Source organism: Varanus komodoensis, unplaced genomic scaffold (assembly GCF_004798865.1).
Source record: "Varanus komodoensis strain SLA01 unplaced genomic scaffold, ASM479886v1 scaffold37, whole genome shotgun sequence".
Lineage (NCBI taxonomy): Eukaryota > Metazoa > Chordata > Lepidosauria > Squamata > Varanidae > Varanus > Varanus komodoensis.
Window position 1 is genome coordinate 5,342,611 of NW_025335889.1, and position 24,637 is coordinate 5,367,247.

Consider the following 24,637-nt stretch of genomic DNA (forward strand, 5'->3'; position numbering starts at 1 on the left):
GGAGCCGGGGCTGACTGAGAGCGAAGCGAACAGCAAGGAAAGGTACAAAAGAGAGGCTTCGGTCGGGGAGAAGCCCAAGCGAGGGCGAGCAGAGCTCTCCTCTCTTGCCCCGCGGGCAGAGGTCAGCGAAGATTTCTCTCGCCTTGGAGATCCGGGAAGAAGGAGCACAGCTGTAACCCAGCTTCTCTTCTGGAGGGATTCCTCCTCGCACGCGCGCACACGCCGCCGCCGCCGCCCCCAGGGTGGAAAGCAGAGATCAAGCCGACCCCGAGCAGAAACTCCCTCGGTGGGTCCTTGCTGGTGGCACAAGAAGGGAAAAGGCTTCAGCGCGCATCTCTCCCTCGCTCGCTGGCTGGCTGGCTGGCTGGCGCGTTCGCTCTCCTCGGAGAACATGAACCGGGCAAGACGGCTCTTCGGGACAGCTTTCTCTTGCGCGTCTATCTCCTTGCTCTGCGTCGGGACGCTGGTTCGCCTTACCGATGCCAAAGGGACCTATTACCGCCACCCCGTGCCTATCCCTTACGGCAACAGATACAACCTCTATACCTCAGGATCTAGCCCGCAGCTCACTCCGGGAAAGCCCATGGGGAAGCACAAGTAAGCCATTCCAATTCCTTGCTCGTTCTTCGCGCTAGCCTTCCTTGCGTTCCCCACCCCAACCGCGACCGAAAAAGCGAGAGGAAAATGAAGAGGAGGAAGAGGAGGATACCTTCCGAGGGACCGCTCATAGGGCGATTTCATGCCAAGGGCGTTTGTATGATAGGTGTGCGTGTCCTTTGAAGGTGTTTGGAAAGGAGAATCGCAGTGGAAATGAGAGGGCGTTTTGAGCAGAAGGGGGGACCTGGGCTTAGAGCCTAGATCAAACGTTTTCTGGGCGCGCGCGCTTGCCTCCCCTCAGCCCAGCTCCTTCTCCTCCTCCATCCCAGCTTCTCGCACCCTTTCCTTCCATGCTTTCCAGGAAAACAGATCTGCAGAGCACATATGGATTTCAACATTCCAGAATGCTCAAGAAAGGGAGCGAGGGTGGAGATGCAGAGGCGAGTAGGGACCGGATTGCTGTAACGGGCGCATATTCATTTCATTTTTTCAGTCGAGTCAGGGCTGCCTGCTTCGCGGGCCGGGGCTTGATGTGCAGATCCATATGCAAGGAAGGACGCTGAGCTGAGGAGAAGTTTCTCGCTCCTTCCTCCCGCTCCCCGCGGCCCCTCCTCTCCCCCAGGCTTCCAGACGCACGGCTCGATCGCGAAGGAACATTTTCCATTGGCATAGGGCGAAAACGGCGAGCGGAGCCCGTTGGCGCAAAACGGCAAGCCACAGGTGGAGCGGAGGGAGGACGGATTCTCCAGCCAGCCTTCTGCCTGACGACTGGAGAGGATTCCCCCGCCTCTCTCTCGCGCGCGCTCTCTCCTCCTTTCTCTCTCGAAGAACTCCTCGGAGCTGAATCTGTCTCTTGGCTGGGTGGAGCGGAGCGAAGTTTGCAGAGCGCTGGAGGAGCGAGTGCCAGCGGGGCGGGACCACTCCTCTCCCGTTCTCTCGTCCTCTGCCAAATGTGGAGGTCACCTACTTTTGCTCCAGAGGAAGGTTGCTCAGGTGGTCCGGTCAAAGGGCTCAGCTCCCCTAAAAAGGACTTCTCTTCTGTTCGTTTTTTGAGCAGGCCACCTGTGGTCTTCCAGATGGCGGGGAATACCACTCCCTCCAGCCCCAGCTGGCATGACCAACTGCTAGAGTTGATGGTACCTCTAGGAGTCGTAAGAAGAGCCCTGTAGGATCTGACCTGCAGTCCATCTAGTCCAACATTCTGTTCAAACAGTAGCCATGGGAGACACACACGCAGGACATGAGGGCAGCAGTGCCCCCCCACTCATGTTCCCCAGTGAATGATGTACACTTTCACGTCACCCTTGATGCTGGAGGTAGGACAGGGCCATCAAGATTAGTAGCCATTGATGACCGTCTCCTCCACGAATTTGTCCAGGACCCTTTTTGAAGCCATCCAAATTGTTGGCCATCATATATCTTGTGGGAGTAAATTCCATAGTCTGATGAAGTGCTCTCAGAGAAGTACTTCCTTTTATTTCTGCTGACTCCCCCACCAACTGGCTCATGGGATGACCCCACAGCACACAAGTATTATGGGAGGGGAATAAAAAGTCTCCCTGTCCACTTTCTCCACACCATGCATAATCTTGTACACCAAAACATCTGAAGGGCACCAGCCTGCATACCTCTGTGTTAAGGGATGCAAAGCCAAATTCTTCCAAATCCTTCCCTCTTGTAACTCCACCAGCCCTACCTAATTTTGTCCAGTGTGAGGGCAATAAGCTCTTGGAGGGATGGTCCATGCCACAGTACTTCATTCCTAGAGTCCAGCCTCCCCTAACTGAGCCCTGCCTGGGTGTTGGGTGTACAGCTTCTATCACTGGCTGGGGCTGATGAAAGTTAGCAGCAATCCAAAGTTATCTGGAATGCACCTGCTTGGGCAAGGCAGTTGTAATACTTAGGAGAGTGCATGTGTCAGTGAGCTCACAGGTGGACTGTACCCAGTTCATAGGGTGGGATCCAGGGTTAGTCATACTTGGTGAAATCAATGGGACTTCCATTCACTGTGACTAACATCAACCCCATTGACTTCAATGACTCTGCCCTAAGTATGACAAATCTGGATCCAACCCACAGAATTTGTCATTCTTTGGCACATTTAGTCTGCTGTCTTGACCAGAAGCAGAGGCATTGCTGGGCATTTGAAAGCTATCTTTCCACTGGCATCAGTGGAAGGGTTTTTTCTAAGCTTAATTACCATGCGGAGGAGGAATTCAGGCTGCCCAGGGACAGGATGGTTAACCTTTTCCTCTCCAAGTGTGAACACCCTGGACCCCACCAGCACCAGCATCAGGACCATAGCAGCTAACTTATGAGAAACCTCCCATTGGCAACAGTGTACTGGGGAGGCTGAGGAATGCCGTGGCATGGAGGGCAGGTGGTGATCATTCTTCTCTCATCAGCTGCAACCTCCCTTGAAAATTGTCCCCTCCAATGTGGCACTTAAAAGAAGCGGGTGGAAAACACTTCCATTCAATCCAGTGGACACTTTGGGCTCTGGGAAATAGATCAAACAGCCTGGGAAAGAAATCTGGCCTAGGGCCTCATGGTCCCAGGTCTAGCAATGCCCCTTCCCAGGAGTGAGCTCCTTTGAACTCAGTGGGATTTTCTTTTGGCTGAGTTGACATGCACAAGATGGGGCTATTGGCTTACAAAGAGCTCCAAAATGGCATTACATTCCTCCTCACAACAACCCCTGTGAAGTAGGCCTGCATTGTGCCTATTTGCAAGTGGAGAACCAAGAACACTGCTTCAGATTTCATCTGAAGAGACTTTAGAAGGGGGCAGGGGAGATTCTTAGCAAGGTTTAAAGGCCTGCCTGTGGACTTCCAGATTAAATTGCAAACAGCGGTTTATTTCAGGAGCATTTGCTAGCATTGCTTTTTATATCACTCCACAACTTTAGCAGTATTATCTATACAAGACAAACACTCACACACTCACACAAAGCAAAAGGCTTTGTGTGTTTGACCTGCATTAACTAGTGCATAGGCTGGTTTAATTGTTTTCAATAATTGTCTCTCAGTATGTGGAATAAATGAACTGGGCAACATGCTGATTTTCCTGAGGAATAATCACATGTGGTCTGAAGCAGAGTTGGGGGCAGCAACCCCCTGCTGTCCTGAAATGGCACCTCTGAGACAGAGGCAAAGGGATGGGGACATGTCTAAGAGGCTGTACAATAAATCCATTGAAGGATAAAGTGGCATGAATGGTGTGGAGCAAGAGGAGAGAAGGCTGTATGTGTGTTTCTCCCTGCCTTTCCCATATAACACTGGATCTTGGGGTCACCCAATGGCAGTAGATTCAGGGCAGACAAAGAAAGTATGTCATGCACAACCCATAATTAATTTATGGAATTTGCTGCCATCAGATGTGCCATGGCTTGGATGGCTTTAAAGGAGGGTTCATGGAGGATGGGTCTGTCGATGGAGATCCACATTCAGAAGCAGTATGACAATGAATGCCAGTTGCTGGGATGCAATAGATGGGGGTGGAGTGGAGAGAAAGGGTTTGATGCCTTCATGCCCAACTTGTGAGTTTCTCAGAAGCATCCAGTTGTAGAAAACAGGATCCTGGCACCCTGATCCAGCTGAGTTTTCTTATGGGTTGAGATTCTGACCTACATCTTCTGATTTTAACTCTGCCCATTCGACCACAGGGGTAGTCACTGCTAGCAGACTTTCTTCCCAGTCCATGCATCTTTTACTGTGACTTTTCTAAATAGTGAACAGTAGGAAATATCAACAAAGTCAGCAGGAAAGGACATTTGTAGAGATAACTACAGAGGTTTTGGTCTAGATTTATTCTGGATCTACTGGTTTGGTGGAAGTGGACTTCCCTATCTTTCCTTCCCATGGTAGTCCCTTCAGACCCCTGAAGATGCTACACAAACAGTCAGTTGAATAGGTTGACCTATGATGTGGGAGGAATCCCAAAATCAGGCAGATGGACCTTCCGTGAGCAGATCTCTTCCTCTCAGGGTAGACAACCAACAGGTTACTTGTCTGTATATAATCACAGAATTTGTACTCCAATCCAGCTTCTGTATCAATCTGCAAATTTTAAACAACTGCAGTGAAATGTGTACTATTTCATGTGCAAAATACACATTTGTGTATACATTTTACCTGAAATACCCATTTTCCTACATACCAAATAATAAATGTGAATTTTGTTTGAATTTATCCTAAAGCAAGCATGTTTGTATCCATTTAATCTAAAATATGCATTTTTGTACACATCATATTATGTTGTTTGAGCCCAGAATTGCACTGAAAACTTAAGCGAGTGGAATAAGTGAAGAGTAATTTGTGTTCTGATCTATGTATGTATTAGGCCAGGGAGCATGAGGCATGACACACTGAGGAATGAACAAATTCCTCAAGCATCTTGTAGTGTACAGGATTTTAATTTGGGATCAGATGTGTCTAGCTGCTACAACCCACATGCACTCTGTGCTGAGCCTGTACTGCTCAAGAGCAATCATAGTGAGCCCAGCAGCCATGCTAGAAGCATGATAAAATATGTAAGACTAGAGCAGAATCCCACCATGCTGCATCATACCTCTCTTCTTTGGGCAAGCTTTGTATTTGGTCCCACTGTGGCTTTAAAGTGCTGGATTAGATACAATAAATACAGAGGTAGAGGTGTACAGAGGTGGGGAGAATGAGCCATCAAAGAATTATCTCCCAGACAGATGCTTTATAAGAACATAGAAACATGAGGGATGTCTTTCCTATCCATGCCACCTGTTGAAGATGCTGAGTTCTGTGCCTTGCCATCAAACATCCCCTAGGTCATTTCTTCTCATCTGTATCAGACAAGAAAGCCTTGTAGGTGCATTGAACCCAGGACTTCTGACACTTTAAGCAAGAAACGTACACCTAAATGTAATAGCCTCAGCCTAGAGTGATGGATTGTTAAACCAGATTAACACATTTGCCAAGGTTCAAGCCCCATTGAACTGAGCGGCCATGCACAGGATTGTAGGTGTATGGTGCAGATCTGGGTCTGTGCTGATCTGGAATGTAGTTCAGCATGGGCAGTCTGTAGTCTGGTCTGCTTTCTGAAGTTCAGACAGACTACCTGAATCCGCTGCCTTCTTCCATACTATCTTGCTTGGCTTTGATCTTCAGCAGAAGCCCTTCGTAAAGCACTATCATCTTCAGTGGCCCATGCAATGAGGATGTGAGAGAGGGTAATCTGAGCTGTGGAACTCCCTGCCCAGAAATGCTAGGCTGGCCCCCTCTCTGCTGTCACTCTACCATCAGGCCCTTTCAGGCAAGCAGTCCTATGGCGTGTAGCATGGTGTTCCAGTGGGACAAAGCTCAAGGAACCAGGCTTCAGGTTGGATGTCAGGAAGTACTTCTTGATGATTAGGACCCCTAGGATAGGCAATGGGCTTCCGAGGGAAGTGGTTGAGTCCCCATCAGTGAGGTGTTCAAGGAAAGATTGGACAACTACATGTTGGGGATTACATGACTAGAGCTGGCTGAAGGCGGAGGTCAAACTAGATGGCCCAGGAGACCCCTTCTGATTCACCTTGTTTCTGTTTTTCTATGTAAGCAGGTCTCTTTGACAGGTTCTCTTTTTATCCTGTGATTACTGTGTTTCATTAAAACTGTTCATCTATGGAAGTGAGCCACCTTAAGTGGCATGCTCCTTGTAGAAAGGCAGGGTAGAAATTAAATTAAAAAAGAACAGTGTTAAGATAAAATATGCTGGTGCTTTCGGTAGTTCTTGGCTCTTCCCCTTTTGTCCTTAGCCCCACCCACCACTGCGATATGGTCCCAGAAAACTTTTTTGAATTTGTCCCTTAGGCTGAAACAGATCAACACCTCTGCTCCATCCCATGGTTTTTAATTCAGCTCCATTTTGCCCATGATACAGAGAACCTGTATCAAAAGCAAATGTGGGTGTCTTCAAACTCCTCAATCTTCCTGCAAGCACATTTCTGAGTATTTATGATCTGGCCCAGTTTTCCTTTTTGGTCCCAACCAGACAGTTGATATTTACTGAGCTGCACATAAGTCTCATAAAGGGCTATTTCATCCTTTCACTGCTAGACGATATGGGAATAACTCTGGCTTAGAGCCACAGGACGCATTGCACTAAGCACATTGCACATTGCTAGGGATATGGGAGAAATGCATAATAGATTCAAATGAATGTGAATTTCTACAAACCCAACTTGTGGATTCTGCTGTGAAATCTTCCTTCCTTCCTTCCTTCCTTCCTTCCTTCCTTCCTTCCTTCCTTCTTTCCTTCCTTCCTTTTTACTTAAATTTAGTTGTAGAAAAATAAGAAAAAATAAAACACACAGATTGAAAATGCACATTTCTTCCCATAGGATAAAGCATGAAAAAGTGCATGGGGGTGGAATTAGCCATTTCAGAAGTGCAAATTTGTGCAAGTGCTCATGAATATAAGTTCAAGGAATGGAAAAAAATCTAATTCAGTCAATGAGCAGATGACAGAAGAAAAAGCACCCAGCAGTCTGCAAAATGCAGATAGAACAGAATTAACAAAACCCATACAACCATATATGTAGGTAAAGCTTTTCTAATGATTTACTCACATGCAAGTATATGAAGGCCTGATTCAGATCAGAACCAGGATATACTAGGAGGGAAACATTTCCTTGCCCATTTGTTTTATGAAATCCCTCTTCCACAGGCCACTTCCTAGGGGATTTTCTGGTACCTGGCATCTGTTACAATATTATTGTAAATTGGTACACTATTTACAATAATAGTGTACAACAATTTACCTGTGTATTGTTGTGGTAAATATTATTATTTACCCCTATCTGGACACAGGTAAAAATATCATTTAAATCCCAGTGAAAAATAAATAAATACAAAATGCTGGCATTGCTCATCAAGTTTAAAGGGGGAAAGTGCATAGATTTTATCTATGCATGTTTCCTCTTTCAGAACGCATGCATCTGCATGTCTAGTGCAAATTATCTCAGTTTATACAGACTTATATACATTACAGTCTGTATATAAGCACAGTACTGCCATGGAATGTGGCAAAACATCTTATGTGTCTGTTTCCATCTCAATATGAGCATGTGAATTTTGTGTTCAGGTACCAGTGCTCTAGTACACATGCACTTTCACAAAATCCATTTGTGTAGCACTTAGGCATTGCCAATTTTAAAAAGGGGACAAAAGAGGGCTTAGATCAGCACAAAACTTGCACCTGCTATTTGATTTAGAAAGATTGCTAAAGTTTAAATAGAAATCTGAGAATTCTCACCTGGGATGAAGGATTGCTGCCAGGTGACCTCCGTGGCTACTCCGTCTGTTGTCCTCGTGTTGACAGCCAAAGGATCACGACAAGATCCCTGTGCTACCGTCCTTCTTAGCACTTTTCTAAAATCGTCAAACCAGATTTGGAGCGCAAACACAGGACACCTTCAAGTAAAAGACTGTTCTCTGACTGTTCCCTGGGTGGCTCCATGCAATGGCTGCCCAGATCAGAAAGTTTCCAGGAGACATCACCATGCCCTGTAATAATGCCTAGCATGGTACCTTTTACTTAGCTCCCCATTTTTCCAGGTGGATCTCTGGACATAGATAAGCACTCTTCAACCTGTTGTCCCCTAGATTTTGTAGAGTACAACTCCCACCATCCATGGGTGGTGATGGAATCTTAAGGCCAACATATCTGGGGGCCACCAGGTAGGGTAAAGTCAACACATGTACTTTCTTTGAGTCTGTCTTCACGTGAAGACATTTGGCATTGTAGAGCATAGCTGCTTAAGAAAACGTGCTCATTCATTCCCGTGTTCTCTCTCTTTCTTGCCTCCCTCCAAGATTATAAACTGCTCTTTCAGCTGGAAGAGTCTGGATGTCACGAAAGGAAAAGTCCAGGCTTAGCATATACAGTGAGAGAAACTGTTTTTGACTTTCCAGGAAGAATTTTGTAATGACTCAAAGAGATCACGTTGACTGGGTTGGTTGAATGAATAAAATAACTAACTGGTTATCTGCAGAGAATTTTAGATCTCCAGGATCTTGTTTGGATGTTTAAAAGGTTCACAGAGTTTCATCATATAGCAGAATGGAAGGGAAAATGTACTTTATAATACCTGTGAGCTAAATGTTGGGATGTCCTCAGGTCAGTCTTGCTTTACTAAGTGATCAGTCATCTATATTTCCACCCTAGTACCATCTATGGCATGGAACTAAAACAGTGACCTACATTAAAGGGCTGTTGTAAGTCTTTCTGAGTCAATGTATTGTGCATGCGAGCTAGAAGTACCACAATGTTTATTAAAGATTAATGCTTCTTCACAACTCGTGATAAACTTATGGAACTCGGTTCTACAGAATGTGTAAATCACTGCTAGTTTTAAAGGGGAACTGGAAAAATTTCTATCTTCAGAGGGTAGGGGATATTGATCATGAAAAATTCCTCCATGTATGCCTGAAAATTATCTGGACATCCTCTGTATACCACCATGCTCTCCTTCCAGGCTTCCCAGTGGAATCTGGAAGCAGGGAAATACTGGACAAGATGATCTCACAGGGCTGCTCTTGAGATCTTAATAGTGTGCCCTTTTTGAATCAAACTTGGATGGCACTTAAAAAAGCAACTTGTCCAACCTTCCATGATCTGGGCTCCTCTAGATGTTTTGGACTTTAAACCCTAGTGTTCCTGTCTATTGCCCGTGCTGGCTGGGACTGATGGGAGTGGAAGTCCAAAACCTCTAGAGGGCACCAGGTTATTTAATATTTATTTATTAAAAGCTTTTGTATGCCGTCCTATTATACAAGATCTCAGGATGGCTTGCAATATTTTAAAAGACAATTAAAAGAACAATTTCAATAAATAATAAAACAGAACAAAACAATAAATCACAAAGCAAACAGAGCGACTAAACTTAAAAACTATTAAATTTTAAAATCCTGTTTAAATAAAAAGGTTTTGGCCTGGTGCCAAAAAGAGTATAACCTTGGCACCAGGCATACCTCTCTGGGAAGTACATTCCAGAGTCTGGGTGCCACAGCAGAGAAGTCCCTACTCTGAGTTGATGACCTTTTTACCTCTCTTAGAGAGGGTTCCTGGAGTAGGGCTTCTCCCATAGATCTTAAGGGGCATGAAGGCATATAAGGAAGGAGACATTCCTTCAGGCATTCTGGTCCCAAGCCATTTAGGGCTTTATAGGTCAAAACCAGCACCTTGAATTGGGCCCTGACTTCAACTGGAAGCCAGTGGAACTGGTAGAGGACTGGCATTATGTGAAAGTAACGGCCAGACCCCGTTAGCAGCCTGGCAGCTCTATTCTGCACCAGTTGCGGTATCCGGACCATTTTCAAGGGCAGCCCCACGTACAGCACATTGCAGTAACCCAAGCAGGAAGTTACCAGAGCATGTATCACTGTTGCTAGGGAGTGCTCATCCAAGTAAGGACGCAGCTATGGATCAATCCAAGTTGTAGGAAAGCACTCCTTGCCACCGCCACCACCTGGAACTCCAGTGACAGCTCTGGGTCAAGGAGTACTCCCAAGCTGCGGACCCTGTCCTTAGAGGGAGTGCTACCCTGTCCAGAACTGGGTCAAAATCTCCTGTCTGGAGACTTGCACTGCCCACCAGCAGGACTTCCGTCTTATCTGGATTGAGGCTCAGTTTATTGGCCCTCATCCAGCCTATTACCTCGGCCAGGCACCTGTTCAGTCTAGCCACCGCCCCACCTGGAGCAGATGTAAATGAGAGGCAGAGCTGGGTGTCATCAGCATACTGATGACTCCGCAGCCCAAACTTCCTGATGACCTCTCCCAGCAGTTTCATGTAGATGCTAAATAGCATGGGGGACAAAATAGAGCCCTGTGGAACTCCATGGCAAAGCTGCCATGGTGCAGAGCTAAAGTCCCCCAGCACCGCCATCTGGAATCAGCTGGCCAGATAGGAGTGGAACCACTGCCACGCAGTGCCTCCTACTCCCAAGTGAGCCAGCCTGTCCAGAAGGATATTATGGTTGATGGTATCAAAAGCCACTGAGAGGTCCATGAGAACCAACAGGGACTTACTCCCCCTGTCCCTCTCCCTGCACAGTCATCATACAGGGTGTCCAAGGCAGATTCAGTACCATAACCAGGTCTGAAGCTAGTCTGAAATGGGTCCAGATAATCAGTTTCATCCAAGAGTGCCTGGAGTTGTCCCGCTACCACCCGCTCTAACACCTTGCCCAAAAATGGAATATTGGCCACCGGTCTATAGTTGGTGGCCACCTCTGGGTTGAGGGATGTCTTCTTCAGGATAGGTTGGATCACTGCCTCCTTCAAGGGGGCTGGGACCCAGCTCTCCCTCAGTGAGCCATTAATAACCTCCTGGACCCAGGGACCAATCCCGTAACTGGCCTCCTTAAGTAGCCAGGAAGGGCAAGGGCCAGGAAGACAGGTGGTAGAACATACCATCCCAAGGACCTTGTCTACATCATCAGGCCACAATAACTGAAACTCATCCATTAAAGATGGACCAGACGGAGCTCTGGACACTTCCTGTCCTGGAACAGTATCAACTGTGGAGTCCAGATAGCAGCGAATCTGAGGTTAGGAAAGACTGGGCTCGTCCAACCCTCTGCCACAGCAGTAACATCCCTGCCTGGGTCAACCCAATCCAGACAGCAGCCTTGTGGGGCAAAGGCTCCATGTATGCATCCATGTATCACTGGTATCACACATGTTTTCCATGCAAAGGGGACTCTGGTTGCACCCCCAGCATCTCCAGGTAACACCAGTCATGCAGCTAGGATTGGACCCCTGAGGGCAAGGGCTGGCTCAAAACCCTGACCATTGCCACACCCACATGTTATGTAGAAAAACACAAGAGAATGGAATAGAATGGAGTATTGTGGAAGATGGAATAGGTGGCAAACATTACTATTAAAGACAGGATACACTGCAACATTTTACAGGCCCATGTTCTGTTCTGTTCATCTTGATGCAGTATCCTTTTCCATTACCAGTGTAACAGCCTTCACTATACCAGTTGTAGGGGGCATCTTTCTTTGTAACTTCTTTCTAATCCCTGACTGCCCCACATATATTAACCCTGTCTAATTTCTTTGGCCAAGCAGCTTCCATTTCTTTGAGGAAGGCTGACAACAATTTTATATGGACTAGAGGTAAAATAGCTTCTAAATGAAAAAGTTTTTATGCAGGTTCTCAGACTGTAGCTGACAGTACCTGCATGTCAGTTTCATGTCTAATATCTGATTCTGATTTGGGTGCTTAGTTATATTATGGTAGATGTAAATATACATCCAAACTGTAAATATACTCCAAAATATAAAATCTGCCTTACTAGATCATATCAAAGGTCCACCTAGTTTGGCAGTGACGACTGGGCTTCCTTGGCATAAACACATAGGTTTCTCCACTCTTAGCCAGCTTTCCACTCAATATTTCATAAGAAATCCTCTAAAGATTTTCAACACTTTTTTAATGCTAAAGAGATGTTCACCATATTTTTGAGTGCTTTGCCATGTACTCCAATTTTCTTTTTCTTTCTTTTTTTTTTTTACTGAATTTCATTATTAACAAATTGCAAACACATGGCATTCCACTGGAAAGTTATTGCAGTGGTTATTCCAGGATTCCTGACTAGAGCTGCAACGAAATCCTCAAATTTCAAATTTTCTGTATTTTGGATTTTAAAATTTCAAATATGCTGCACATAATATCTGATAAGGGCCACACTAGCCCTTCCTAGGACAGTCTTCCTCAACCAGGTGTCTTCTAGTTGTGTTGGCTAGAGATGTTGGGAAACATAGAAACAGAGTGAGTCAGAAGGGGTCCTCTGGGCCATCTAGTCTGACCCCTGGCTCCAACCGGATCCACTCATGACATGCCTACTATGTGCATGTCGAAGGAGTTGTAGTTCAACACATCCTCAGGGCACCATGTTAGAACAGATTGACTTAGGAAGTCTCAAACTGGAGACACATCATGTTCACAGAGATCTACCTGTTTTAGAGATTTTAATTTGTCCATGAATTAACACCCCTACTGTCAGTATTCTGAGTGTCATCTCTGCCCATCTGCTGTGAGGACCTTCTTTCTACATCTTGCGAGTTGTTTCCAGCATTCTTTCTCTTCTCATAGTGCACTCTGCTGTGTCCCCATCCTTTTAATCCTCCTCTGTTGTGTTTCCATCTCTAACCCGCTACCTCCTGAATTTCTAATCCCATCCCATATGTTTTCCATTTGCATCTAATGACTCTGGTCTGCAATACTGTCTGAGCTTCCATCTGTTCTGGCAATGCATACCTGTAATCGTCTCCACTATAGCTATTTTTTAATTTGATTTGATTTTTACACTCCCTTTCTATCAAGAAAATGGCATTCAAAGTGGGTTAATTACTGAATGTAAAATAAGAATTGATTAAATAAAAACAAAACAAATACATTAAAAACATCATTCAAAAGACAACAGTAGTAAAATAAAAACAGCTGCCAACCCAACACCCCAGATTACATGTCAAATGCCTGCTTGGGTGAAAAAAATCCTATTTCTCTGCCAGCAGGAGGAGGAGGAGGGAGGGAGCTACCTGGTCTGCCTTGGCAGGGAGTTCCTTGGTTGGTTAAGCACAGAATCATCCATGGATCAATGGCAATCTACTCCCACCCACCTGTGATTAGGCATAGCCATCAAAGATCTCCAAATGTATAGCTCATAGTGCAAGTGCATTGCATGAAGTCCTTGCAGAATAGGAGTTCTGAGCAGTGGCATCCCTTCTAGTGAGTTACCTGAAGCCACAGAACAAAGGAAGAAAGGACCGTGTCATACTTAAACATTCATTAAGTTTGTAGTTTAATGCTAACCCACCTATTTTTACACATTTGAGCCAACATGTAAACTGAAGCCCAGTATTTTATAAAGTAGAACACGTGGTCACCGTAAGTTGCTGGTGGTTAGTTAACCTTGCAGTCTTTCCAACACATATATTTTTGTCAGGAAAATAATACGCATGATTCCTATTTTGCTTTTGGCTCATTTAAGGAAGCATGAAAAATTCTAGGGAGGTTTCCACCTATGAATTACACAGGCTGAGCGACAAATGCCTGCTGGTTCTCCGAGGCAAGTCTTAATTTGTTTATTATTATTATTCCTTTCATGATAGCTCAGTATCCACCATGGTAGTGGAGTACCCCTAAATTCTATCCTCTTTACAGCTTGATGGTATCAGCCAGTTGGTTCTTCCAAGCAAAGGGAAGGCTAAGGGAACCCTTTAACAGTTTTCCCTCACTGGCAAACGAAGTCTGGTCTGGAGTTTTTGGAAGGGGTGTGCAAACCAGATCTGGCCACCAGATGTTTGACCCATCTTTGCTTTGCTTCCAATGCAGGAGCTACTGTGCATATGTGGTGCACAAGAATGTAACATGCACACTTCAGGATGGAGTAGAAAGCTATGTGAAAGCTGAATACCACAAGTGCAGCTGGGGACCCAAGTGTCCTGGGAAAGTCCTGTAAGTATATGCTGGGATCTGCTACAGCAGGGTGAGCACTGGAGATGACTATCAACTTATTTTTGTAATGGCTGGAAGAAGTAGTTGCCTTTGCAGCAGCACCTGTGAATTGAGCACTATTCTAAAAAGTAGCAAGGGCCCTGCTAGTGTGAGCACTTTCCCAAGCCTTCATTTTCCTACTGAATCTCCTCTGCTGCTTTCTCTGCCTGCTTTGCCTTGACTTTCTTCATGCATTTGTTTCCTTTGCTATCACAGTGGCCCACGGTTGGCAAGTGTATGGCAGGGCTTTCATTGGCCATTTGTTTAGCTGGTATGGAATGTCACCTCGTGGCATAGCATGTTAGAACCACGCAAGTAAGTGCTAAAAATGACTGACTGGGGAGCTTTCTAAGTCGATTGGTGGGAGCTAAAAGGAAGCAGTTGCTCTGACACAGCACATAGTTTTATTATGGAATCTGCTACCACAAGATGTAATGAAGGCCACCCATTTGGATTACTTTAGAAAGGGATAAGACAAATTCCTGGAGGGTAGGGCTATCAATAGTACTATCATGGAGGGTAGGGATATCAAGCTAGAGCTTTCCCTAGAAGCAAAAATGACACATCATGGGAAGGCAAGAATCCCTGAAGAAGATAACCATGTTAGGGAAAGTCAACAGCGCCAGAAGAAAAAAAAAGACCACATAAGAGGTTTGACTCCATAAAGGAAGCTACAGCCGTGAAAAGCTGACCAGGGCTATTATGGATAGGGTATTTTGGAGGGCTTTCATTCATAGGGTCACCATAAATCAGAGATTACTTGACATTACATAATAACAACAATGAAGGCCATCTCCAGCTGATAGTCATATTCATATTACCCTGAATATCAAAGCAGTATGCCTCTGTATGCCAGTTGCAGGGGAACATGAGTTGGGTTGTTATTCACTCACGTCCTATCTGTCCATTTCTCATACATAGCTGGTTGGCCACTATGTGAACAGCACGGTTCGTCTTCAGTTCTATTGCACAGATGCAATGAACATTACAGTTGCAAGAGTGGTTAGTGGCTTGGGAACATTGTGATGATGCAAAGCCATCAAAGAGAGACAGACATATGACACTTGGCACTTACGGTATGTGATGCCTAATTTTAGGACAATCCAGGCAGCGGTTTCCCATGTTTCCATTACAAGCTTTGTTTTCCTGTGTCATCATCTGAAGCTCTTACATATCAAAAGCTTAACAATTGGAAAGGTTCTCTTATGAGTGCCTGCTTCCAACAAAGGTCCATGCTAGCCAAGAGTCCAGAAGCAGCTCAGTATGACCATGTATTTCTTGGAAGTTGACCCAAATATAGCATAAATCCTTCACATGCTATGGACTGAAACCAATGATCCCGAAGTGGAAAGAAAATCCTCATCAGCCCCATTCCACAAATGTTTGCAGAAGAGAATTCATGCAGTCCTGTCAAATGCTGGGGTGCATGTGAGTGGGGAGCACTGGCAGATCTTCATCTTCAGCACTGGCTTCACTTTTTTCATACATCAGGTAGGAAACAGCCCTTCACTGAGCAGATGTTTTCAGAAGAACCCCTTGGAGTCCACAATAGAACTGACCCAAAGGCAGATAACAAAGATGCTTTACAAAAAAATGATAAATCTCAGTCCCAAGGGACTTACACTCTAGTCCTAGACACAGGGGGACTAAAAGAAGGAGGAGGAGATAAAGACAGGTTAAACAAGGACAGAATTGGTGGTTATGTCAAGTATGCATACTTTAGGCTTCGTTAAAGTAGAGCAGCCTTATGTGGAGAGGGTTCGGAGTTTAATCTGTCCCATTTATAACAAATGAGGACCTACCTGGCTTTATCTGCCCTTTATTACTTTGAATACCATCATGGGATTCATCCCAAAGAACCCAGAGTTTTGGTGACATAGTAAATTCTTTCAGATATTTATAGCATGGGAGGGCTACAGTTCCTGGGGTACCCTGGAATGATGGAATGACCTTAAAACTATAGGACTGATAGGGTTAGGGGAAATGAATCATCTGAAAGGGACAGAACATAGCTGATTCGAAGAGTATTTGCATATCCATACACACAAATTTAGAACTAATTGCTCTAAGTTAAGTAGACATGCTATACATCTCACCATATTAAGTAGACTGTGACCAGTCTGATGTTCAGGTGTTAACTATGAATGGCCAACTTGAAGGCTCCTGCCAGTCTTTCTCCTTGGAGTTCTTTATCTTTAAGTTGGACTGGATAGTCCTTCAGTTAGAGGACTGCCCTCTGCAAAGTTTGCCATCTTGGAGAATTTGTCCCTATATTAATGCAAAGGCCTTGGCTGACTGTTCATGATGCTACTGAAGGCCAGCTCTCTGAATCCGAGGACAGTAGCCTGTCAACAATAGACTCAATTAACATAGCAATTAGTGGAAATTGAAACAGCAGTTTTACCTTTCCAGCCATTCATAACAAGCGCAAGGGATTAAAAAAGGATGTTTTTTTGAACAAAGCCAGTTCTGCCAGATGAACTTTCTACATGGCTTGGAAAACTGCAGAATCGATGTAGCTTTTTCCAGCCACCAGGGCCACTGGTAACTGTTTATCCAGCTGCAATAAATACTTCCTGTTGCTGACATGTGGAGCAGAGCTTTTGCACTCTGAGAGGAGTTTTTGCACTTTTTTTCCTGAAAAGAAGCAGTTTCATTTCTAACTGGAAGCAGCACCAAAGGGCAACATGGCATGGAAGAAGTGCCCCAGTGCCAACTCCCTTCCCAATTTGACCTGAAAAACAATTCTGCTCTTTTTACAACCCTGACCCTCAGCCAAGAGAAAAAGAGAGAGGCGGGCAGCAGCCCAGATGTCTGCGGAGAGCCAAGGCAAAGGCTCACGTGCCCATGTCCCTGCTGACAGTGGCTCAGCTGGGCAGCTTTCTTTGGACCTTTCCAGATTTCCGAGCCAGGTTTCTTGGTCTCATGGTTGTTTTCATTTTTAACCGTGCCACAGTAATTGGAGGTTTCTGCAGGGAGCAGCAGTGAGTAATAGCTGCCATACTCCATTCCTACTCATACCAGTCAACAACAACAACTATTACTACTACTACTAATACGAAGACAAAACAGAGGGGTTCATGGCAGGTTCTGGTGCAAAGTCTCTAGGAAGTGAAGCTTTTTTTTTCTTTTCAGTGCCTAACATTTTGCAGAAAAACAAAAAATACGTCTAGCCCTGAGCACGCTGCCCAAAACAGTTCTAAGCAGAAGTACAAAAACATTGTTACACTTGGCATGACAGCATTCAGCCCTTAGAGAGGAAGCCTCAAGGTGGGGTGGGGTGAGATGAAGAAGGGTGCGAGAGTGTTTCTCATGACAAAACTAGCATTAAGATATAAGGCGTGTAGCAAAGCAACAGAGTAATTTTGCCATGAATCAGCTGTGCTCCGTTACCCAGAAGAATGAAATGCTGTGCATCTGATCAAGACAACATCCAGCTTAATCCATAGCATTTTTGAGAGGATTATCATTAGCTTTGCTGATATGTAAAAAATTAGCTTAAGAGCACGAAATATGTGTACCTGACAACAAGGAGCATGATGTAATCTGGCTGGGTGTTGAAAAACCTGAATCTAGTCATGCTGCCAAGCAAACACTTCATAACTACTTCATCTTATCAGCCAGCTTGTCCTGCTTCATTCACATGCTCAGGCTATACCAAAATCTGCTGCCATTGGACTCAACACATGTATCTTGATTTATGTTTGACTATGAGGATCAGTCCCCATTTGGTCCATCATGCCATCTACTGGAGCAAAGATCTTCAAACGCAAATTTACACAAGGACAGAAATAATAAAATCATCAATCCAAAACTTATTAACTTTTGCTGAATACGGTGCACTGAATGGTACATCACTCAGGGACTGAGTGGCTGAGTGGCTCAGAGGCTGAGTGTGTGAACTGCCTCTGCAGGAAAATACGAAGTGGCTTGAAGAAGTTTTGTCAATCTTTTCTTTTGCATTGATCAGCAATTGCTGTTTCATGAGTTCAGCTGATTAATGCTTGATATTACACTTTTCACGATCATCCTAAAGTTCGCTGTCAGAAGGTCCAAATGGCAGGGACGGAGCCACAAAGAGTTCAGACCACTTGCTGCTGAACTAGACAAACTGACTTCAAAAGGTGGTCTCTAGTTTGGGAGGGGGGCAAACTTTGGGCTTGCATGATCTTCTTTTTTTTACCAGGACCTTGAGATCTACTAATCAGAACCACGTTGGGGAATAAAGTTAATTACATAGTATACCCTAATAGCTATATGCTGCATATTCGAATACAAACTTGTATACAAGTTATTATAGATCAAGAAGTTTAACACATAGAATCAAAGTGGTTGGTAGAACAGCATAAAGACTTGTCAAAGGCAACTCATCGATATTCTTGTTTTACAGGTGAGGAAAACTGAGAAGGCCTGTCATGGCAGAGATATTTTTAAATGCTTTTGTTAAAATCTTGGGAGTCAGAAATCCTTGTTGATCAAATCCTTGCAAATTGACCTGAGAGCTACTGATTTACCTTCTGTCTTTAACTTGAGCTTTCACATTGCATGCTCAAAAAATAAATAACTCTAAAATGTTGGTAGATGTTGTTTCCTACCTGAACTCAAATGCGATTTAGGACTGTGCTTCAAGAGAAATTTCTATCTTTATTTTGTGGATCACTTTACTTTTCCAAAACAGTCCAAGAAGCTAGGAGTGCCTTCTTACCACTGATGGTTTTTCTTTTCTTTCCTTTTAGTTGGAGAATATGCCTTTTGCTTTAAGCAGCTTTCCATAGTCTCTGCTACATGGCTCACTGGTGATCTAGTACCACTTATAGTACCTTCAGATCCTCTATTATAATGCACCCCCACACACGCACGCACACGAATCACCTTATTTATTTATGTTATTTCTATACCATTTGATTAGACAAGCTGTCAGAATGGTGCACAAAATATACTTAAAAATCAAATCACAATCGATTTAAAAACAGATTCAAAACAAACTTACCTGTCGTTAAACATCCACATAGCATAACTTATCCTCCAGGCGCAGGAGCCAAAAGAGAAGGTTCGGGCAGGCAGTTGCTGCCCCCTAGTGCTAAAAGACCATGCTTTATGACTTAGGCTGGCTTGGGCTGGAGTCAGGTAATTTTTCCACCCCAGTGAGGAGTAGGTGGTTTGAACAGGGTTTACCACATTCCATATTTGTTTCTGGTTAAAAGTTTTTACGAATACTATATTGTTCTGGCCAATGCAAGTGTTTCTAGCTGTGGAGACTAGGGGAACAGTGGGACAAACAGAGCGGTAGCATTTTTAAGCCTACCAATATATTTTCTTGTAGACAGACAGAGATTATTGATAGAGATAGAGAGATTATTGGGTTGGCAAGCTAGTTGACTGGGACCATACTTGCCTTGCTCAGTCCCCTCTGGTGTTAACCTGAACTCATAAGCAAGGGCTTGGAAAGAAGTGCTTCTTTGTTCATGTTTGAATGGTAAGATGAGAGTCAGTTGTATCCAACCAGCAAAGCCTCTCAAATCCAATCCATCAGTTGAACTCATGTCTGTCGAACTCATGTCTGATTGGTCCACCACTATTGCAAAGACTTGAGATCATCTGCTTTTAAATTTCATGTCCTGAACATGCATTGAAGGCATGAGTAATGGGAAGGAATAACACTGGAACAATTCTTAATTTTGGAGAGATTTTGTGTAAATGTTCCTTCACCCCTCCTGCTTCATTACCTTGCTTTAAAAGACCTACAAATGGAGAGCCATCAAGAGTTCCTTGATCTCTGTGCCACTGGCCTGAAGTCCAGATGTTCAAGTTCTTAATTTTACCTTCCTTCCCTGTTGACAATCAGGTATCACACATTATTCAGACCAAGGTACAAGATTGGCTACAAGACTGTGACTGAAATAGCTTGGAGATGCTGCCCTGGAGTCACGGGAGAAGGATGCCACGACAGTCCAACTGACCAGCCAGGGCTTTTGCCCCTGCACCCCAGCCCCAGGTTGCCTCCTACTCAGAAGATGTTTCCAAGTCCTAGAGTTCCCCCTCATCCCAAAATCCACGCAGATCCATTTCCAGGACCAAAGAAGAACCATTATGGTGAGTAACAAAGCCTTTTTAGGACCATCTTTGAGTTTATGAAATCTAACTTTTTGGCTAACTGACTTTTCAATGATATCATCAGCAAGAATCAGGACTATAGGGGACAAATATCACTTCCTACACAGAAAGACCCTTGCACAGGAGGATAGATGCACATGAAATGAACACCATGAGGTTCAACAGTGTAAGGGCCTCTCCTGATGCCACCATATGAACTAAAGTGTCTCTACATGGTGCAACTCAGAAGCTCTAGAAGGAGCCACTGAGGAAACTACTTACTACTTTTTCTCATAGAATAGGCAAATGTCCAAGTGGGGAAAGGCTATGTCACCCCCTTGCAAAGTGAAGTTTTCAGTGTATCTGGAATGGTGTGGGAAGTACACATCTTTTTCCAGGTGATGAGGTCTAGTCACAGAGGACCTAAAGAGCTGTAATTGTAATGGTTCAGAGGCAGGGATTTTTGGTCTGCATGGTTTTGTATGTGCCTGTGGCAAGCTGGTGAATCTGTCAGAAGCTCTTAATGTAGAGGTGGGCAACTTGTGGCTCTCCAGGTGTTTTGGCTTACAACTCTGGTCATTTCTCACCATTGGATATGCTACCTAGGGTTGAAGGGAGTTGTGATGCCACAAGTTGCTCACTTTTGTCTTCTGCAGTATCTGCATATGCTGACAGAGAGTTGGGAGTTTCCTAACTTTGCACAACAAAACTCACTGCATGCACATTTATTGTCAGCTCTAACGTAAATGGCAAAGTTTATGGCTGAAGCACCAGGATCAGTGGTGAAGGAGAAATTTGCAGTTATGCAGTAGGACCAAGGGCAAAGGCAATGTCAGGAACAGGCAAACTCAAATATCAACAAGGTGTGGAAGGTGCAGATGCAAAGGTAAGGATCAGATGCCAAAAAGGCATGGCAAAATCAGAGGCAAAGGCATGGTCCAGAGCCAAGCTAGGGTCAGATACTGTCAAGTTGAAGTGGGTTGAAGTCCAAATATAAGCTGAGGTGAGCAAGATGATGCCAGTGAAGACAAGGATCACATACCGGATAAGTCAGACCAGAGGCAAGGGCAGAGTCAGGAGCAGACAAGATTCAAGGTATGGTCAGCGTCATCATTTATGACCACATTAGACAACCACTTCCCCAAAAGTCTGTTTCAAGAGCTCATATCAGAACTTAGCATATCTTAGTACCTGTTATATCCAGTATGTATATCTAAGCAGTATATTAGCAGTATATTAATAGTGTATATGATTTATCACCCATGTGGTAGGGTTCCTGTGAACTAATAATGTGCAAATCATAATTTCAGGATATTTCCTTTGTTTCCCACTAGTCACAGGAGAAGTTTGGGCCCAAGGCTGCAAAAGAATTTTGTAAATTGCCTTCTTCACAGATGATGAATTGGGGAGTCTAAGTTGCCATCTAATGATGCCCTACTAGAGAGAGGTGGTAACATAGGTTGTGATTTTTCTTTAATTTTTCTTGTGTATAGGTCGAAAAATGCCTAATTTGTTTGGAGATAGACTGGACCGGCTAGAGGAAGAAGTCAGGCGGCTCTCACAGTCCTATGACACCTTACACAATATGGTGAATGGTTTGGGAGACCACTTAAGACTTGCCATCCAAGAAGACACCAGTAAGATGATTGGATCCCTGATGAACAGCCCAAGTGTGCCTGATTCAACCATGGGATTTGGAGTCATTCCTGATGGAATTGTGGATGCAGCAGACAAAGCTGACCTCTCCCCGTATCCACCAGTGGGTGAAATCTTAAGCAAAGTAACTGAAGTGAGTGATGCACTGAAAATCAAGACTGACCTACTGGAAGAGGTGCATGGAATGGTCCTAGACCATGACGGACAGATCAAGCACCTGCTGGAGTCAGCCCGGCCTTCACCCCTGACCTCCATTGATATGCTGGAGGAATATGTGGACAGCAGACTTAGTAACCTGCGAATAGAACTCCTGGATGGCTTTGAGAAGAAACTAGTGAACATTCAGACTACATGTGATTTCCAGATCAAGGAAGTGCAGCAGCAATGTGAGGAAGAGAAAGCTGCCAACATCCGTCTTCAGCAGACCTTGGATGGCAAAGAACTGGAGATCAAAAAGGAGATCTCCCATTTGGAAACCCAGATTCAAGGGCTGACAGTTGTGGAAAGCTGCTGTAGCAACTTGAACTACCTCACCAAACGGATGGATATCTTAGAGAAGGGCCTACACAGCATTTCTGAGTCTCAAAAGAACCTACACTCCAGGATGGACAATGAACTTTCCACTGTCACCTTGGGAAGTCTCTTTGAAGGGCGCTTTGAGGACCTTGAAATCAGGCTGAATATCACAGAGAGGGAAGCAGGAAGTTGTTGCTCCAGCATGGAGGATAGCATGAGAAATTTTCTGGAATCAGAGCTGGATGGCACAAGGACTTTATTTGATGATAAAATGAGAATCTTGGAGGAGAGATTCATGACCATTGTAGGTGATGTAAATAATGTCAGCACCATAGTGGGAATAGATGGAGAATCAATGCCCATCTTGGAGGGACAGCTGGCTGCCATTAAGAAAGAAACAGATGAGAAGATAGAAGTACTACAGAGCCGGCTGACTACCTTGGAAAGCACATGCTTACTGGGTTGTGCATCCACTTCCAAAGATGTAGAAAACTTTCGTACAGAGATTGAAGACTGCCAAAGCAAGAACCAGGATTTACTGCTCAGGATGGACAGCAACTCTGACCTATTGCGGAAACTCAATGCTACCATTCTGGAAATCCAGAGACGGATTGAGGAAGAAGCAGCTGGCTCCTTGCAAGGTGAGATCACATTGCTGAAGATCAACTTAAACACCATGACCAAGTCTCTAACTGGGCTGAAGGATTCTGTTTCTCAGTATTCTGACAGAGTGTTGCATGTTAACTCATCCCTGGATGAACGGGAACGCAAAATAGAAGATGAGGTCCATTCCATTCAAGAGAAGATCAGTGACCAAGGTTCCCAGCTTCTGTTCAGTAATCAGCGTGTCCTGAACCTAAAAGGAGACCTTGAAAGGCTCAGGTCCCGGATCATCAATGATATGAGTAACTGCAAGAGTGTGGCTCTCAGCTTGCAAAAGGAAGTACTCCAGTTTGATGACCGCATGGCCCAAGTGGAGAACATGTGTGGCAGACTGGGTACAGTCATGGGAAGTCTGGACCATATCAGAAATGAGTTGGAAAATAATGCAGGAAGTATGTGGGGCTACATGGACCATATGAATCAAACCTTAGCTGCCCACTCTCAGGAATTAACTGTACTCAAGGATAACTTGTTGGATTGCCAGGCAAAAGTCACAGAACTGGCTGAAGACATCAGCCTCTTAGAAAGCAAGGTGCAAAGAAACCAGCATTAGCTATGTCAAACCCAAAGTACAACTAACTTATATCATGCCAACTCCAATGTGACGATACCAGGATTTTGTTTTCTTTTTGTTTTTGGAAAGGTGGGAGGAAGGTTACTAAATGTTAAAAGCTGCTATAATCCCTTCTCTCATTTCTTTCCTATGAGTGACATTTTTCATTACAGCTTAAGCTGTCCCTTTGCCATTACTGTATTCTCAGTGAACATTTAGCAGCTGTACTTATGTAGCAAAGTGCCTTCCCATAGATGGGGTAATGTTCGGGTTACATTTCCAATACGTGGTTCAGTTCACGAAGAAACTGGAGACAGATGATGGACTCTTTGCTTTGGGAATAATTAAAAACCTGCAGTTTGAGAGTTAGGGCAAAGAAAATCAGTTCCTGACTAATAGATCCATGTAATGGAAGTAAAAGTTTTGGTTGAGGGACCATTCAAAGCAATCCCATCAGCTATGAGGAAACTCCCATTTCAGTTAAGGCAAATGTTTGTCCCTCCATTTTGTACAATATCTGGACAGGAATTCTTCATGGCAGCATTAACTGACACAAACCTATGGGCCACTCATGCAGAAGTCAACAGGTATTGTATGGGTAGATCCAGTAAGAGAACGTTCTGCACAGTGTACAGTCACCATCCCTGTTGCTCTCATTGGAACAAAACTTTCCTTACAGCTGGTGTTTTCAAGGACAGTGTGGAGTGTGCTCTGTGTATACAAGAAGGTGGGGGAGATGTTGTGCTGGATCCACTAAGATGGGCTACCATAAAGGCTGGGAAATGAATGCGTAAATGCAGTGTTGCAATAACACGATGCTGCTGCTCCCTGGCTGGGAAGGAGACCTCCAAGTGCACAAGACAAAATTATTATTAAGCCCAGCATATTTTGAACTGAGCTTTTCCTTGGGGCACAATTAAACGATTGCTGTCCCATTTATTTTTATTTATTTTGAAAATTTATACCCTGCTTTCAATGGAATTATGGTCAAGGTGGCTAGCAAACAATAGAATGTAATCATATAGGGGTGAGC

General features: G+C 44.4%; 1 protein-coding gene across 1 annotated transcript; it reads left to right on the forward strand.

Annotated features, from left to right (window-relative positions):
* The first annotated feature begins 391 nt into the window (after nt 1–391).
* EMILIN3 (elastin microfibril interfacer 3) lies at nt 392–23,604 on the forward strand. The gene is made up of 4 exons (XM_044440398.1): nt 392–597; nt 13,962–14,084; nt 19,969–20,216; nt 21,710–23,604. Exons 1-4 carry the CDS (start codon nt 392–394, stop codon nt 23,602–23,604), a joined length of 2,472 nt encoding a protein of 823 aa, XP_044296333.1.
* Nucleotides 23,605–24,637: the final 1,033 nt, after the last annotated feature.